The 16,773-nt window shown below is 41.3% G+C and overlaps 1 protein-coding gene across 2 annotated transcripts in view; it reads left to right on the top strand.

Moving 5' to 3' along the window:
• The first annotated feature begins 496 nt into the window (after positions 1–496).
• ACOT9 (acyl-CoA thioesterase 9) overlaps positions 497–16,773 on the top strand; it is a 29,454-nt gene continuing 13,177 nt past the window's right edge. The window contains exons 1-7 of one of the 2 annotated variants that reach the window (XM_027962917.2): positions 497–666; positions 5,174–5,265; positions 7,352–7,397; positions 9,193–9,363; positions 9,586–9,623; positions 14,320–14,403; positions 14,801–14,904. In XM_027962917.2, coding sequence (XP_027818718.1) covers positions 647–666; positions 5,174–5,265; positions 7,352–7,397; positions 9,193–9,363; positions 9,586–9,623; positions 14,320–14,403; positions 14,801–14,904 — 555 coding nt within the window. In that variant the 5' untranslated portion in view covers positions 497–646. Of the gene's footprint in view, positions 667–5,173; positions 5,266–7,351; positions 7,398–9,192; positions 9,364–9,585; positions 9,624–14,319; positions 14,404–14,800; positions 14,905–16,773 lie in introns of those variants that run through there. The other variant, XM_060408118.1, reaches the window with a different exon arrangement.

The following is a 16,773-nucleotide window of genomic DNA, read 5'->3' as shown; positions in this document are numbered from 1 at the left end:
ATACGCTAGGGGGCAGATCGAGATTAGAAAAGGAACAATTTTTTCCCCCGGAGGGCAGAGTTCTCAACCTTTGCTAACGTTAGCATCACCTGGGCTGCCTTTAGACATACTGCACCAGGATGCTGATGATGATGTTCAGTCGCCAAATCGTGTCCAACTCTACCTCTGACTAAATCAGCATCTCCGGAGGGTGGGGCCCTGAGTGGGATAACGGAGACAAGCTCCAAGGACGCGGCTGAACCTATCCTCTGCGTCACACTCTGGTGCCGCCGGGTGCATTTTATCCACAGTATTTGTGATAGGCCAGTGTCGTAGTTAGCAACACTTCCGCCGCTGCTGATAGAGCGGGAACCTGAGGGGAGACGGATTCCAGCTTCTCGCCAATGAGGGGGCCTGCAGGCGCAGCGTGGCCCCGCCCCCAGGCAACGAGGCCCCGCCCTTGGACAGCGAGACTCCGCTCCCGGACTGCGTAGCCCCGCCCCCAGCCCCCTTCCGCGGCCGTGGTGCAAGGGTGCGGTCCGGGTGAGGTCGGGTCTGGCGCCCGAGCGCTCTCCGTCTTCGCGCTTTACATTGCTTCGACTTCTCTCCACCGACCGGTGCGTGGGGCCCGGCTCTGTGGTCAGGCGTGCAGCGGCTGCCAAGCGCGATGAGGCGAGCGGCGCTGCGGTAGGTAGCCGGGCGCCTGGCGGGGCGCGGACCGGGGGCGCCCACTCCCTCCCTCGGCGCTGCTAGTGGGCCCGGGCGGAAGGAGCGGGCCGCAGCAGGCGGAACTAATGCCGGGGGCTTATGGGCAGAAAACAGGGTCGGGTAGGGAAGGGCGCTAAGGTACCGTGACCCCGCCGGCTTCAAGTGGGGCATCGCACCCCCGACCGGCGCGTCTTCTGGCCGGAGTTTGATGATGAAAGTGAAGCGACACTTGAAGGGAGGAAGTTGGGCGTTCCCTGACGTTCCTTTTTCTTTGCTCATCTGGGGTGTAGTGTGGAGTTAGCCTTTTGTCGGAAGGCTGGAGTTTAGGACTGCATATTACTTTTATCGCCCTCTACGCTTCTTTGGAGAGCATGTTTAAGGTTAAGTGCTTGACAGACTTGGACTCTGACTTGAGTGTGTTGTAATGTGGGTAGAGATTGCAGGGTACCTTCTGGCCTCTCCGGACCTCAGAACTGTGTGACTAGGTCCCCTGGTGCTGATTGAACTTTACTTTTACTGAGCAGCAAGACCCATAAGGCCAGGTGGGGGAGTGGCTTTGATTGGGCCACTTGCACAAGGAGGATGCCTTTTTGTGTAAGTCATCATCCCAGCGTGTCCAGTGACGGTTTAAGGCTTTAGACTCCAGAGCATGTCTGGCTCTCCCCCAACCCGCTGCACCGGAGCCCTCCAGCTGTTCCAAGATCTTTCTGCTTGGTTGCGTCCCAGGGGGCCGACCCTTGTTGCAGCTTCTGAATTCATCCTGCCACAGGTGTACCAGCCCCCCTGGTATGGCCCGCAGTGGTTCTGAGTGACGGTGATCCCCAGCCGTTCACTTGGGGGCCCTGAATCTCTCTCATTGTTCCTGTGGACCCTGCTGGCAGTTGAAAAAGGTTCTCTGTGTCTGTCTCTCATTTTCTCATTAACTTTGTTTTACTGCTTGAAGACAGGTTGAAGGTCATTAGGAGAAGAACCACAGTTGCCTTTAGCTTGTATTGACATGATGTGGCAGGCCTTGTACAATCTCCAGGGTTCTGTCCATGTGCCTTTTCCCAGGAAGCCTTACTTGATCTCGCCTCTCCCCCATTCAGAAGTCCTCTTTATTTTTGCCGTGAGCTCCTTGTATACCTGCCATTCCTTTCTTCTGATTCTTGTAGACCCTCAAGCAGGTACTCTGTTAGTGTCTAGCGAGAGTACATAAATGAATACAGACTGTCTGGCGTATTTAGGTTATTTGACTGGTAGGTTGTTTTTGTACTTTCTTTTTTTCCCCTTACTAGTGGAAGAGTCACTTATATTTGTTTAGTCTCTAAACTGAGGCATTTTTCCTAAGTGGAGGGCCTGTGAGTGTCATTGCCTGGTTTTGTACTGAAAACTCTTCCCAGATGCCCATCCTAAGCTTGGAACCCAGAACAGCTAAGACTTCTGTTCACATCTGCATGTGACTTTGGTGACTCCCTTCAGTAGCCATGGGCAGGTTGGGTTCCTTCGTTTCCTTTCATTGGGAAGGTTCAATAATGGAGTCCTAGGGCCTGACTCTCCTAGAGGCCTCTTGACAGTTTCTTCTAAAGGCCTAGAGGTTTTGCTGTAATTAAGACTCCAGAGGGCTTATTGGGGAATAAACCAATAACTGAGGTACTGAGGTGTTAGGCAGTGGTTGAAGCATTACACCGCCCCCCCCCCCCAATCTCGGTGTCTCGTAGATAAAGAGAAGTAGTCTGGAGTTATGAAAAGAGCAGCTTCCCAAATGTCTGGTGTATGTGGGGGGTGAGGAGGGATCAGAAGAACTTGGCTGTATACAGTGTGCTAGTTGACTGGCAGGGGAAAAGTCATCTAATTTCTTTGGGCCTTAGTTTTTCCAGGAGGTTGATCTGAATCACAATATTTTAAGTCTAGGGGCCCGTGGGGGTGTCAAAAGGGAGTGGTCTGTGAACCATCTGAAATAATATATATCATTGTGTGTATCAATAAAATATATCCCCCCACCCCAGCTACTAGGCATGAGGGGCCACAGGTTTCATCAGATTATCGGTAGGGACAACATGAAATTGTAGTGAAAAGTTACAATACACTGAATATTCACAGGATAATAGAAATTTGTTATACTGATACATGATCAGTATAATCAATGATTTTTAAAAAGAGCATTCACATTAGGCCTTCATTGTGCTACAGGGATGTATTTCCACATTTTTTATGGCAGTGTGCAAAGAGCAGGGTTGCAGGACCAGGACCACAGTTTTCCAAATAATTTGACCCAAGTGTTTCTCTGTATTTATTAACTTTTTTTTACTGTCTCCATTTGATACTCTATTCAGAGATGGTCCATTACAGTGCCTGGCTTATTCCCAAACTTCTGGTCACTTTTGACTTTTAGGGGAGACTCTGAAGAAGCATGCCTTTCTGGACTAGCTCATGTTTTTTTGAGGACTTGTCAATGTACTAGGCATGCCCCTCACAGGTTAATGTGTATTAACTTCTCTATTTTACATATGAGGAGACTGAAGCTCAGAGAGGTTAGGTAACTTGCTCAGCTAACAAGCAGCATGGTCAGGCTCTTAACCTCTGTATGCTACACCGCTCTTCACTCAGGCAGAATGAGATAGTTTTCCTCAGTCTGCAGAAAATGCTGCTTCTTAAGGAACAAGACAGAATGCTTGTATAAATGTGTATTTACCCAAATATGTGAGATGAGTTGTATAGCTCCTGTTAGTCCGTGATTAGTATTTAAAGTTTTTACCCACTCAGAGTCAGATCTCATTTCTTATATTGCGATCATCTACCACGTCTATTATTATTCCCAGTTAATGTATTGAGGGCATGATTTTTTGCTCTTCCAGCTAATAGTGGCAATGGGAGATTTTTAGCTTTTTCCAGTGTGCTTTTTAAAACCCAATATATTCAGTTGCAGAATAGTAGTTTCTGAGATGGGAGAACGAAGGACCACATGCTCTATTTCCTTCAGTGAGGGATTTGAACCTACAGAGTATACAGAAAGTGAAATAGTGAAAAAGTTCAGCTCATGTTCTGAGAAAATGCAAATTAGAAGGTCAGGAATAAGAAGATTGAAATATTAATCCACATATAAAAATACAGAAATGGAAAATTTATTGGGAAAAGATAAACCAAAACTGTGTAAGGTAGAGTCTTGCTAGCTGTGTGATTGGAGAATAAACACAAAACGAAAACCTGAACCCTTTAGGAAGCATTCTGGTCTTAGTGGATGAGCAGGGAGCATATCAGAAACAGTGTGATGTCTGGCTGGCTAAGGAGTTAATTTAGCCATTGAGCATGTGCTCCTTTCTGTATTCTTTGCAGTTAGAGTAGTTGACTTGGTGAAAGGACCAGGATTTGTTCTAGTAGCACATGACTGAAAACTACATGGAGATTTTACCAGATATTTTTAGTCAGAGACCCTTTGTGAATGCTGTAATTCAGAAGAGAAATCTATAGTAAATTTGGACTCTAAAGAAAATAAGTTAGTTATTACTGAACCTGGCATTGCTGCTGCTAAGTTGCTTCAGTCATGTCCGACTGTGTGACCCCATAGACGGCAGCCCACCAGGCTCCCCCGTCCCTGGGATTCTCCAGGCAAGAACACTGGAGTGGGTTGCCATTTCCTTCTCCAATGCATCAAAGTGAAAAGTGAAAGGGAAGTCGCTCAGTCGTGTCCAACTCTTAGAGACCCCATGGACGGCAGCCTACCAGGCTCCTCTGTCCATGGGATTTTCCAGGCAAGCGTACTGGAGTGGGGTGCCGTTAGGTAGTAAGAATTTACTAGTCACTTGAGCTGGAATGAATAACAATATCTGGGGTTCTTGACGTTTTCAATGCCTTGCCTTAGTCCACTGGGCTCTCAACAGATCACTCTGTCAGTCCCTGATACTATATGTGTGTTATCCCTGATAGCAGAGTGTGTGGTTAGGAGTCAAAACTTACATACTAGCCAAAATCAAGTTAAACAGTTTGTTTTGGGGGAACAGGTTAAGAATATTTGGGTGAATACCTTGGCTTTTATTCCATTGGGGAGTAGGAAATTTCTGCCTAAGTACAATAAATATTCTCTTTGAGTAACCCTGGAAAGGGTTAATTCTGTTTTCAAAGCTGATTGACTTTTAATTGGGTTTAGTTTATTTATTGAGGAAGTATGGTATGACAATAACAAAATATTTTTTGTTTACTCAGCTGTTTACCATATAGATTCTGGGCTTCTGAAGGTAATAAGTTAGAACCATGAAACCTGGTTGATATCTTTTATTTATTCATTTTGTAGATTGTTAGCCTAATTTACTCTCATTGGAGAGATGGTTTATGGTGTAGCCTCATAAGCAAATATACATACACTTGAGAAACAACTGCAGACACTGTAAAGACAGTATTTACTAAGAGTGTGCAATGGCAAAGTGCTCCAGAGGAGGCACAGGTCTTTGGAATTGCAAGGAAAGAAGCCGTGGAACCTTCTCTAAGTGTGTTTCTTCTTGTTTTATAGGCTTTGTACCCTGAGCAAGGGCCTGCTTGCTCCCAGCAGAGGACTGACTCAAGAACCTCAGAACCCGGAAAACGTCTTCCACATCCGTGAAGGCAAGCATGAGTACTTACCTTTTAGGCCCATATAGGGAAAAAAGCCACCCTGTTTTATTTGAGAGGCATGTAGATAGACAGGGCAAATGACGCATAGTAAAGGTTGCTTTTTCATAAGATTCTCATTTAGAAAATGACCAGGATAGCTTTGGATAGAAATCACATTCAGAATTTGACCTTTGGTTCCTTAGGGACCAAGCTTTTAGTTAAGTGATTTTTACATCCTCTGTGTAGGTACTGTGAAGGCATGGAAAAAACATATAATTCATGAGCAAGAGACAGGCCCTTCAGTTGTACCAACTAAAGACTTCTAGTCTGTAGTTTTGTTAGAGGTATCCTATTAATCTATGGTTAATCAAAGTTAGTTTCAGTTACTAACACGATATGCAAACTATGGATGTCTGTGTCAGTGTAGGAATATTCATTATAATGAAAATTATGGCTTCTTTAAAGGATCTAAATATATATATATATATATATGTGTGTGTGTGTATATATATACACACAAAATTTAAAATTTGCTTTGTTTTCTTGGCCCTCAGCACCTGCCTCTCTTCTTAAACTCATTATAAACTAATAATAATCATTTTTTATCACTGAGCATCAGTAATCTGTGTACTATTTGGGATACTTTCTATCCATTCTTTTATTTAAAGGACTTGGGAGGGAAAAAAAGTCAGAAATAAGACTAATTTACTAATGGATATTTTTGGCACAGTACTCTATGGTTTAATTGTAATTAGAGTTTGGACCTAATTTATGGTATATAACAGTTGGGTTTTTTTTGCCACACTGTGTGGCTTGCGGGATCTTAGTTCCCTGACCAGAGGTTGAACTCAGGCCCCAGCAATGAAAGTACAAAGTTCTAACCTCTGGACCACCAAGGAATTTGCTATAACAGTTGTTTGATAGAAAAATCAACCACTTTTTAATGAAAAGTAAAATGCATGTTCATCTAACCGTATTTGGTTTTGATCACTTAGTTTTTGAAGGAACAAGGATTGCTGTAGGTAATTTTCTGTAACTGGAATGTATATTTTTAAATGCTAGATAACAATGCATGAACTCAAAACATTATTTAAAATCCTATAGATTTATTTTCTAATGTTGACTAACTACTGTTTAATCTTAATTTATTTCCCCTTTATCCATATAGCATGTTCACCTATACATGTGAATCATGGTGTGTGTGTGGTAATTGGTATCAACTCTTTTTTTAAGTGCTTAAATTTTTTTTGCAATAATTTATTCTTGCAATATGGGGCAATGGACATTAACTAAACTTAAATTGCTTTCTTTGCCTTTCCTTTTTTGCTTCATTTTCCTTGCCTCAACTTTTCTAACATTTAGGGTAATATAAATGTATGAGAAATCAATTAGAGTGAGACTCAAATTTTTTTTTTTTAAAATCTTTAATTCTTACATGCGTTCCCAATCATGAACCCCCTCCCACCTCCCCTCCCCATAACATCTCTCTGGGTCATCCCCATGCACCAGCCCCAAGCATGCTGTACTGCCTATAAGAGGATAGGCTGGGATTCTGTTCATAATGTCTTCATCATAAAGGGACTCCTACTGATGCTGATACACAGCCTCATCTGATGAATAATTGGAGTTACCCTTTTCTGCTTATTTATAAGGAAAAAAGTTTGGGTTTTTCCGTATCATCTTATGGAAAACCCGAACTTTTTGGCCAGCCCAATAAATCCCAGTGATTGACACAGGATATTCTTTTCTGCACTAAGGAAGGAGAAGGACATGGCAACCCACTCCAGTGTTCTTGCCTAGAGAATCCCGTGGACGGAGGAGCCTGGTGGGCTGCTGTCCATAGGGTCGCACAGAGTCAGATGCGACTGAAGCGACTTAGCAGCAGCAGCAGCACTAAGGAAACAGTAATTGTTTTAAGTTTTGGGGACCCAGAGGCCTGATCCCTTCCCTGAGCTGTTTGTTTATGGCATTAAATGGAAATTCATAGCTCTTTGAATATTTTGAATGCATGACTCACTTTTTGGAGTTCTGGAGCTCGTTGCCGTAATCCAGTGCTCACATTCTTAGTTTCATGGAATGACTTCTATTTTTGTTTCAGTTCGAGATAAGTTGCGGGAGATAGTAGGAGCATCCACAAACTGGAGGTATGCACTCTGTTCATTCGTTCTTCTATCCCTGGAGTGGTATGCCAGGCTTATTTAGGCTCAGTTGATGCTCCCATTATAGGAATGGGGGAAACCCATTGTTAAGAAATGGATTGAGAGCTTTTTTCACTTGGGGGAGAAGATCAACATTCCAACATACTCATCAGTTGATGCTTTGTTGTTGTAAAATCATGTAATTTACATGTACTCTACATTTTTCAAAGTGCATTCAGGTATATTACCTCACTGATTGTCAGTGAAACTTAGGACACGCTTATGACATATGTTTCTGTTCCTTTTTTGTATATGATGAGACTGAAACTCAGACATTGAACGATCGAGTGCTGGGGTTTGGAACTTGAACCCAGGTTTCCTGGTTTATCTGTTTCATGAAGCATGACTCCTTTATTGCTTCTTATGAGTTCATAATTAACCAGGTCTCCCATACAATCTTTGTCTCTCAGTATTTCCTTATTGTAAAATAGGGTAGAATCCCTCTTGGTGTACAGAATTTTGAGGCTAAAATGAGATAAACAGAAAGCAAAGTAATAATCTATTATTGGTATAAAAATTACCTAATGACTTCTTTTTATCTCATTTTATGAAAAATTTCAATTTACTGAAAAGTGGAAAAAATGAATACCTTTTGTTCCCACCATCTGAATTGGGTGCTTAGGAACATTTTTCCAAATTTGCCAGTTTACATATACTGGCTATATAGGTTCATGACACTTCAGCTCCAGTTATGTTCCAGTACATCTCTAATAAATAAATATATTTTCTTATGTAACAAAATAAGCAGTTGTAAATCTCCAATAAGTAAGATGTTCTCTCCTGTGGTGAAATTGACAGTAATTCCCTAATAGTATATTATTCATCTGTATTCAGCATTCCTCCATTGTTCCCCACATTTTTTATAACTTTTAATAAAAATCAAGATCCAGTAAAAAATTGCATGCTTATGACTCTCTTGTCTCCCCTAATGTAGAATGATAATTACCCCTGCCTCCTTTTTAATCCCTATGAGTTTAAAGAGGCCAAGCCATTTGTCTTATTGAATGTTCCATATTCTGGATTTATCTGGTTCCATTTGTAGGCTTCACCTTTCTGGCAGTTATACTTCATAAGTAAGCTTAGAAAGACAACTTAATGAATGATACTGTGAACATTTTAGTTCCCTATCCCCTTGTGTCTCTCTTCTCTTCCACCTTAATTGTCTCTTCTTTTTCTTCCCTGTCTCCTTTTCATATTATTTTCCTCTTTACCTTTTGGTCTGCCTTCCAAACTTCTTTTGGATATACTCCATTTTTCCTCCTCTGTCTCTCTTTCCTGAAATTGAAGGCAGAGAGAGAGAGAGAGCTGGGGCACAGAAAAAACGAGACTTGTCCAGGTGAGAAATGGGAATGTGGAGTTCAGTGGCCATGTTGTTCTTTAGTGCATTTACATATATTTTAATATATATATATTTATTATGTCCATTTCTGTGTTTTTAGTTTGATTTTTAAGATTCTATTCTTTCAATACACTTTTTGATGAGGGTGAATGTATCATTCATTTGGATATATCTGTATCACTTATATTTTTCTTATCTACTAGGCTGAGAAATTTTAAAAGAAATTTTTAATTTCACCAAGTGGCAGGTGGGAAGGGAGGGAAGGAAGGGAAGGAAAAGGAGATGAGGTAGGTCCAGACTTGCTCTTTCCTCCTTTCATGGTGTCTGACGGGCCTGTATAGCACTGAAATTGTGGGAGAGCAGGTTCCTGTGTTTTATGAAGCTTGTATCCTTTCTTCTCAGAGACCATGTGAAAGCAATGGAGGAAAGAAAACTACTTCATAGTTTCCTGGCTAAGTCACAAAAAGGACTGCCTCCTAGGACCATGAAAGACAGTTACATTGAAGTTTTCTTGCCTTTGGGCAGTCAGCCTGAATTACGAGAGAAATATTTGACTGTTCAAAACACTGTAAGGTAACACAGCACTATTTTTGCTTGTGCCATTTGTTTTTATTTTATTTCCTTTCTTTGTTATAACTTTGAGATCCATTCACTTAAATGTGTGATTCTCTGATTTTTAATATATTCAGAGAATTGTACAATTTTAGTAGATATTTATCAGCCCATGATGTGTTATTTTTTTTAAAGGGTGATCATCATGATTTTCATTTCATCACAGTTTTCTTTATTTTACAGGTTTGGCAGGATTCTTGAGGATCTTGACAGCCTAGGAGGTACTGATATTTTAATATTTTTGAATAGGGACTTACATCAATGCATTGATGCCTCTGGCTGGAAAAGGTCTTTTTTTTCTTTAACTTGCACAGATGAAGATATTCTAAAAGAGCAGAAAAAGAATGGCATCTGTACTAATTCTGAATTGTCATAATTATTTAATTAAATTTACCGAAAAGTGGCAGAGTACAAGGAGTTGTTCTTCCCTGAATCATGTGAGAGTATGTTGATGACACGATGCACATCAGCCCCAAATATTTTCACATGTGGTTCCTACAAACAAGGACATTCTTCTTCATTAACTACAAGATAACCCTCAAAATCAAGAAACTAACACTGACATTTAGACAGTCTAATCCTCAGACCCCATTCAACTTTGGCCAGAAGTCCTTTATAGCAGGAGGATCCACTTCTGAATCATGTATTGTGTTTAGTTGTTGTGTCATAGATAGTTCGTCAGTCTTTCCCTGACTTTCATGACCTTGACACTCTTGAAGGTTATGCGCCAGTTCTTTTGTGGAATTTCTTTTTATTTGGTTTTGTTTGATGCTTCCCCAAGATTAGATATGGGACATGCATGTTCGACTGGAGTGACATAGAAGGGGTGCTGTGTTTCTGTTGCATCTTAGCAGGTAGTGCATAATTCTAATTTGTCCTATTCCTGTGATGTTATCTTTGATTCCTTGGTGAAGGTGGTGTCTGCCAGGTTTCTTTGCTGTAAAGTTAGTCTTTTCCCCTTTTTAATTAATAAGTACCTTGTTGGGACTTGTGAAAATCACATTCCTCATCAGACTTTTATCAATTATTTTGAACTCAGTAGGGACTCAGGGATTCCTGTGTTACTGAATGCATTAGAATGTATTTCTGTCGTCTGTTTTGATGTTCAAATTGTCCCAGGACTGTTTCAGTCCCTTCATGCTGACTTCTGTGGTGTTTTTTTTTTTTTCTTTCTTTCTTGGATGTGTCCCCGTCATTTTCTGAGCACTTCCTCACTTTTTGGCACAAGATCTTCTAGGCTCATTTCTACTTTTGGGGCTCCAGTCCTGGAATCAGCCAAATCTCTGAGGAGCCCTGGATCTTTTTAATGGAGAAACCAAGATCTGGGTGCTGGAGTGGTCATCGTTGCTGGGGTATCACTATTCCAATGCCCTTTCAGTATGTGAGCTGGGGAATATATGCACATACATGTTCATTTCCATTTATACCTGCCTGCCAATCTATCTCTTCTCTTCTTCCCATCTGTGTATATCTCTGTCTGTTGGAACCCTGGGTTCATACTGATAGTCCCAATTCTAATCCAGCCACAGGTCCATTCTTTATTCCTCCTTTCTCACATTTGTAATTCTCTTCTCCAGCTGGCTCCATTATCCAGAATATAATTACTTATTTGATCAGTTCCCCTGTATATAGCCAGTTTCACGTGACTGCCACCTCAAAATCCTCCTGGATGCTCCCCTCACCTCGCTGGGGTGCTGCTCTGTACCAGGTCACCCTCTGCAGGTCACCGTCCTCATTGTGCTTGGGCTGCAGCTTGCTGGGCCATGGCTCTCATTGCCTCACGGTGTGTCCTCCTGACCCCACGTGGGCTTCAGCACTCGATTTGGGGCTGTGCTGCTTGCTCCTACTGAATGGCCTTTGGACTGAACTGTTTGGAAAGCATTTAAAGAAAGGCTCTGTTAATCTTTAAAATAGAGACGTAAATCCGTTGTTGGGCTTACACCTAGTTACGTTTTTCTTGAAATTAATAAACTTGCTTAAAAATTCATAAGTTAGTTAATGTTAGTCACTCAGTTGTGTCTGACTGTATGTGACACTGTGGACAGTAGCCCGCCAGGCTCCTCTGTCCATGGAATTCTCCAGGCAAGAATACTGGAGTGGGTTGCCATTTCCTTCTCTGGGGGATCTTCCCAACCCCAGGGATCGAACCCAGGTCTTTTGCATTGCAAGCAGACGCTTTAACCTCTGAGCCGAATAAATGGGCTTCCCTGGTGGCTCAGATGATGAAGAATCTGCCTGCAATGTCTGCCAGTGAAGGAGACACTGGTTTGATACCTGGGTTGGAGAATTCCATGGACAGAGGAATCTGGCAGGCTACAGTCCAGGGGGTCACAAAGAGTTGGACATGACTGAGTGACTAACACTTAGCTTAAATATACAAACACCCCTGCCACTATGCTGTTTTTCTTCATCATCTCATGTAGATGGCTAGTCCCTTTTCCTTGTTCATTTGATACTGTTCCATCCCTTTCTTCAAGAAACTCGCCTTTTATCACATACACTTTCTCCCTCGTATCTCAAGCCTTTGGTCAACTTCACTTTTCCCTCACTTTCTAAACATATTCAAGGCTCTTAATGAAAAATAGGTAAAATCCCCTTCCCTTATAGCGCTCTCCAGTTTTCTTTCCTCTCACTTGAGAGCTAACTTTGTGTTCTAGCTTCTGCTCCTCTGTGTCATTGAGCTGATCATGCCAAGCAGTCTGTTGCTGCCTTACTGCGTGATCTCACAGGTGCTTCTTGGCATACCTGACCCCTTTGCAGCTCCTGACAATGTCAAACTCACCTGTGGGCGTTGGCTATATTTCCTCCCACCTCTCAGGCTGCTACTTCCCAGTCTCCTTTGTAGCTTCCTCTTTCTCCGTTGATCCTTTAAATGTTGCTGATCCCCAGGGTGTTGTCTTCTGCCCCTTTTGGTTGTTGATAGATGCACTTTCTCTATAAATCTCGAATCCCAGTGCTTCAGCTGTTCTCAGTATTGTTGAGTTGTTCAGTCGTGTTCTACCCCGTGGATACCAGGCTTCCGTGTCCTTCACCATCTGACGGAATTTGCTCAAACTCATGTCCATTGAGTCGGTGATGCCATCCAACCATCTCATCCTCTGTCGTCCCATTCTCCTCCTATATTAGCTGTATTTATTCCATTAAAATGTACTTAAATAAAAACCAGTATAAAGAGGCACAGACATGAGAACAGGAAAAATTCACCATGAAAATATAAAAAGTCCAAACCTGCTTGCACGTAGTAATAGTCTTAGTTCAAAATGAATTGCTGAATTTGACTGCTTTAAATTGAAAAACTCCCATATGACCAAAGATACTATTAAAAACAACAACAAAAACCCTAGCACATGTCTGCAAGAAAGAGTAACCAAAAAGAAGAATGAAGAAAATAATAAACTATATAAAAGGGTTACTACAAATGAATAAGAAAAAGATAAAGAAGCTAACCCAAAATGGGGGCTTCCCTGGTGGCTCAGTGATAAGGAATCCGCCTGCTAATGCAGGGGACACAGGTTTAATCCCGAGTCCAGGATGATCCCATATCCCACAGAGCAGCTAAGCCCTTGAACCACAACTGCTGAGCCCACGTGCCACTGTGACTGAGGCCCACTCGCCTGGAGCCTGTGCTCCACAAGAGAATCTCTGTTGTCCTCTTCTCCTTCGGCCTTCAATCTTTCCCAGCCTCGGGGTCTCTGTATCAGGTGGCCAAGTACTGGAGCTTCAGTATCAGTCCTCCCAATGAATATTCAGGGTTGATTTCCTTTAGGATTGACTGGTTTGATCTTCTTGCTGTCCAAGGGACTCTCAAGAGTCTTCTCCAAAACCATGGTTCAAAAGCATCAATTCTAGTATGGGAGCTATATAAGGTACATTTCCTGGCCTGCTCTTGTGAGTTGCAGACCAGTTTGTCCTGCCTTTTGGCCATCTTCATTTGGATCTGCCATGGACTTCCTGAATTCAGTGTGTTGAAAATAGTCCACTCTGCTCTTCCTGTGTATGTCCTTTTTCTTAGTGAATTGTACATCGTCTTCACTCATGCAAGTTAGATACCTGAGTTAATTTGAGTCTTGTCAAACCTGCTTTCTTCTTAGCTCTTGGATCTTTTCTCTTGTCTTCATTTCCACTAATGTGCTGTAGGTCAGACACTTACAGTTTCCTTTCTGGGTACCATAAAGGTTTGTAAATGGAGTTTCTTGCCTTTTGCTCCTCATCCCCCTCCTAGTACATCCTTTAGCAGGTGCATGGATGGAAGAGTTTATTGTTACTCAACAGATACTGAGCACAGACCCAGTCCTGAGGGTTGATGATACGAATTTGAATGAATCATTGGGTAGGCAGGAATGCTATTGAAGAAGTACAGTACAATTTTAAATGAGTTGATATTTGTAAGGTACATAGAGTCATGCTTAGCACCTGTACATACTTGTTAAAATATGGGAAGTACACAGATCACCATGGGGTAGTCCAGGAGCCGAGGGTATTATGGGGAAGGAGGGAGAGCTTTAAGCCAAATAATAGCTTCATGATTCAGGAAGAGTCAAGAGAAAAAAGGTAGGTGAGTCCTTGTCTTTTATTTCTCTTTTTGAAGAAGTTTGATGTTTTCAGACTCATGTGTTTGGGTCTTTTGCTGCCTTAGGCACCATACCTTGGTTGAGTGATAATAAGCCACCTGGTAGACCTGGGCTTTGGGCTTCAGTTTCCTCATCAGAGCTAAAATTCAACAGTCAGATTAGAGGATTTCTAGATCTCATTAATGTATCAAAATCTTTGGTTCTAGGATATGACCACTAGTGGGATATGGGGAATTGGGTCTTCAAAACCAGATAAGACTGTTTATGAATTTCAAGGAGTAAATTGTGAACATTAAAAAATAATTTTGCTTTTTCCTTTATTTGGTTCTCTTCTGTTTTCCTACAGTTCTTATTTGCTACATGCACAACAAAATTCATTCAGCTAAGATGTCTCCTTTATCGATAGTTACAGCCCTGGTGGACAAGATTGGTAAGTGATATTATTTTCTTGGCATACTTAGAATTTTTAGTAATTATAAAATATTGATATTAGAGGTAATATTTTCCTTTTATGGAGGAATTTTTATGTATATATATGTATATGCATATGAAAATGTCAACTATGTATCAACATGTTTTTTATAATTATCTTCGAGTGGAAGAGTTTTGCATGATTCTGGTTTCACTTTTTATATTCTTTGCATTGCCTTATTTTTCAGAAAGACATACATATGTCTTCAGTATGTCAAAAAGGAATCATATTTTTAGTTTTCAAGACAAAAAAGAAATATAGTGGAATTTATGAAAATTTCCAATGAAATATGTCGATTTACAGTACAGAAAAGTTGGAGTATGATTTGTGCTCAGGTTGATTTTCTGTTTTGTAGATATGTGTAAGAAGAATTTGAGCCCAGAACAGGACATCAAGTTCAGTGGCCATGTTAGTTGGGTTGGGAAGACATCCATGGAAGTGAAGATGCATATGTTCCAGGTGTGTCTGTGCCCAAAATCTGCCGCCTTTTTCTAATACAGCCAACTAGCCTGAGTGAAAGAAAAGCTTACTTACCTATCTATCCATAGACAGGTGTATAGTTTTATAAGTTTTCCACTTACAGAAGAGCAATTCAAGTTCACGTCATACAGATGGTGTATTAGTATCCTCCTGGACAAAGACTGACAGATTATTTGGTGTTTATGCGTAGTGTTTATTATTTTCAAATCATATATAGCTCCGTGTTAAGGTACTTATTTCTGGTTTTACCCTAGAGAATTTCACAACAGTCTGAGTTCTATTAAACATAAATGGAATTGGTCACTGTTAGTTTCTTAGGTCTGCTGTAGCAAAGTACCACAAACCAGATGGCTTAAAGCAACAGAAATTAATTGTTTTACAATTGGAAGGCTATAAGGTCTCAGCAGGACCATGCTTCCTCTAAAACCTGTATAGGAGAAGCCTTCTTTGCTTCTTCATAGCTTCTAGTGGTTTGCTGGCTTTTTGGCATTCCTTGGCTTGTAGTTGTAACACTCATTGTCTTTCTTCTTTATTACATAGCACTTTCCTCTTGTGTTTCTATGTCTCTTCTATTCTTACAAGGGCATCAATAATACTGGATTAAGGGCCCACCTACTCCAGTGTGACCTCATCCTACTTGATTATATCTGCAACAACCCTATGTCTAAATACAGTCACCTTTACCTGTACTGAGGGTTAGGACATCAACATGTCTTGTTGGGGGACACAGTTGAACCCATAACAGTCACTTAGATTACTATAGCATCTAGGAACAGCCTCTCTGATGAACACAAGTCAGAACAGCTATTTTAAGATAATGAAGAACGACTTCCCTGGTGGCCTAGTGGCTAAGACTCTGTGCTCCTCATGCAGGGGGCCCGGGTTTAGTCCCTTCTCGGGGACCTAGATCCTACATGCTGCAACTAAGAGTTTGAATGCTGCTAAGACTCAGCACAGCCAAATAAATTAAAAAATATATTTTTAAAAAGAGATAAAGAAATTTGTCAAGAAAAAGTACCTGAAGATAATAGTACAGAAATCAAATAATTCAGAGTATGTTCAAGATTTCATTGTGAAAACTTATCTAAGAACAACTTAGTTATATCAGGGTATTAGATGGATCTATCATTCAGATACATTTTTCTTTTCTGTTATGAAATCATGAAGCATTTCACCTTTTGGAAAAAGTCTGAAGGTTGCTCTGCAGTAATTAAAATTATTTTGTCAAAATCAATTCAGTTCAGTTGCTCAGTTGTGTCTGACTCTTTGCAACCCCGTGGATTGCAGTCCTGCAGGCCTCCCTGTCCATCACCAACTCCCAAAGCTTACTCAAACTCGTGTCCATTGAGTCGGTGATGCCATCCAGCCATCTCATCCTCTTTCGTCTCCTTCTCCTCCCACCTTCAATCTTTCCCAGCATCAGGGTTTTTTGCAGTCTCAGTTCTTTGCATCAGGTGGCCAAAGTATTGGAGTTTCAGCTTCAGCATCAGTCCTTCCAATGAATATTCAGGACTGATTTCCTTTAGAATTGACTGGTTGGATCTCCTTGCAATCCAAGAGACTCAAGAGTCTTCTCCAATACCACAGTTCAAAAGCATCAATTCTTTGGTGCTCAGCTTTCTTTATAGTCCAACTCTCACATCCGTATATGACTACTGGAAAAACATAGCTTTGACTAGATGAACCTTTGTTGGTAAAGTAATGTCTCTGCTTTTTAATATGCTGTCTAGGTTGGTCATAGCTTTTCTTCCAAGGAGAAAGCATCTTTTAATTTCATGGCTGCAATCGCCATCTGCAATGATTTTGAAGCCCAAGAAAATAAAGTCTGTCACTGTTTCCATTGTCTCC

The sequence above is a fragment of the Ovis aries genome, chromosome X (genome assembly GCF_016772045.2).
Source record: "Ovis aries strain OAR_USU_Benz2616 breed Rambouillet chromosome X, ARS-UI_Ramb_v3.0, whole genome shotgun sequence".
NCBI lineage: Eukaryota > Metazoa > Chordata > Mammalia > Artiodactyla > Bovidae > Ovis > Ovis aries.
This window is presented reverse-complemented; position numbering and strand designations above follow the sequence as displayed.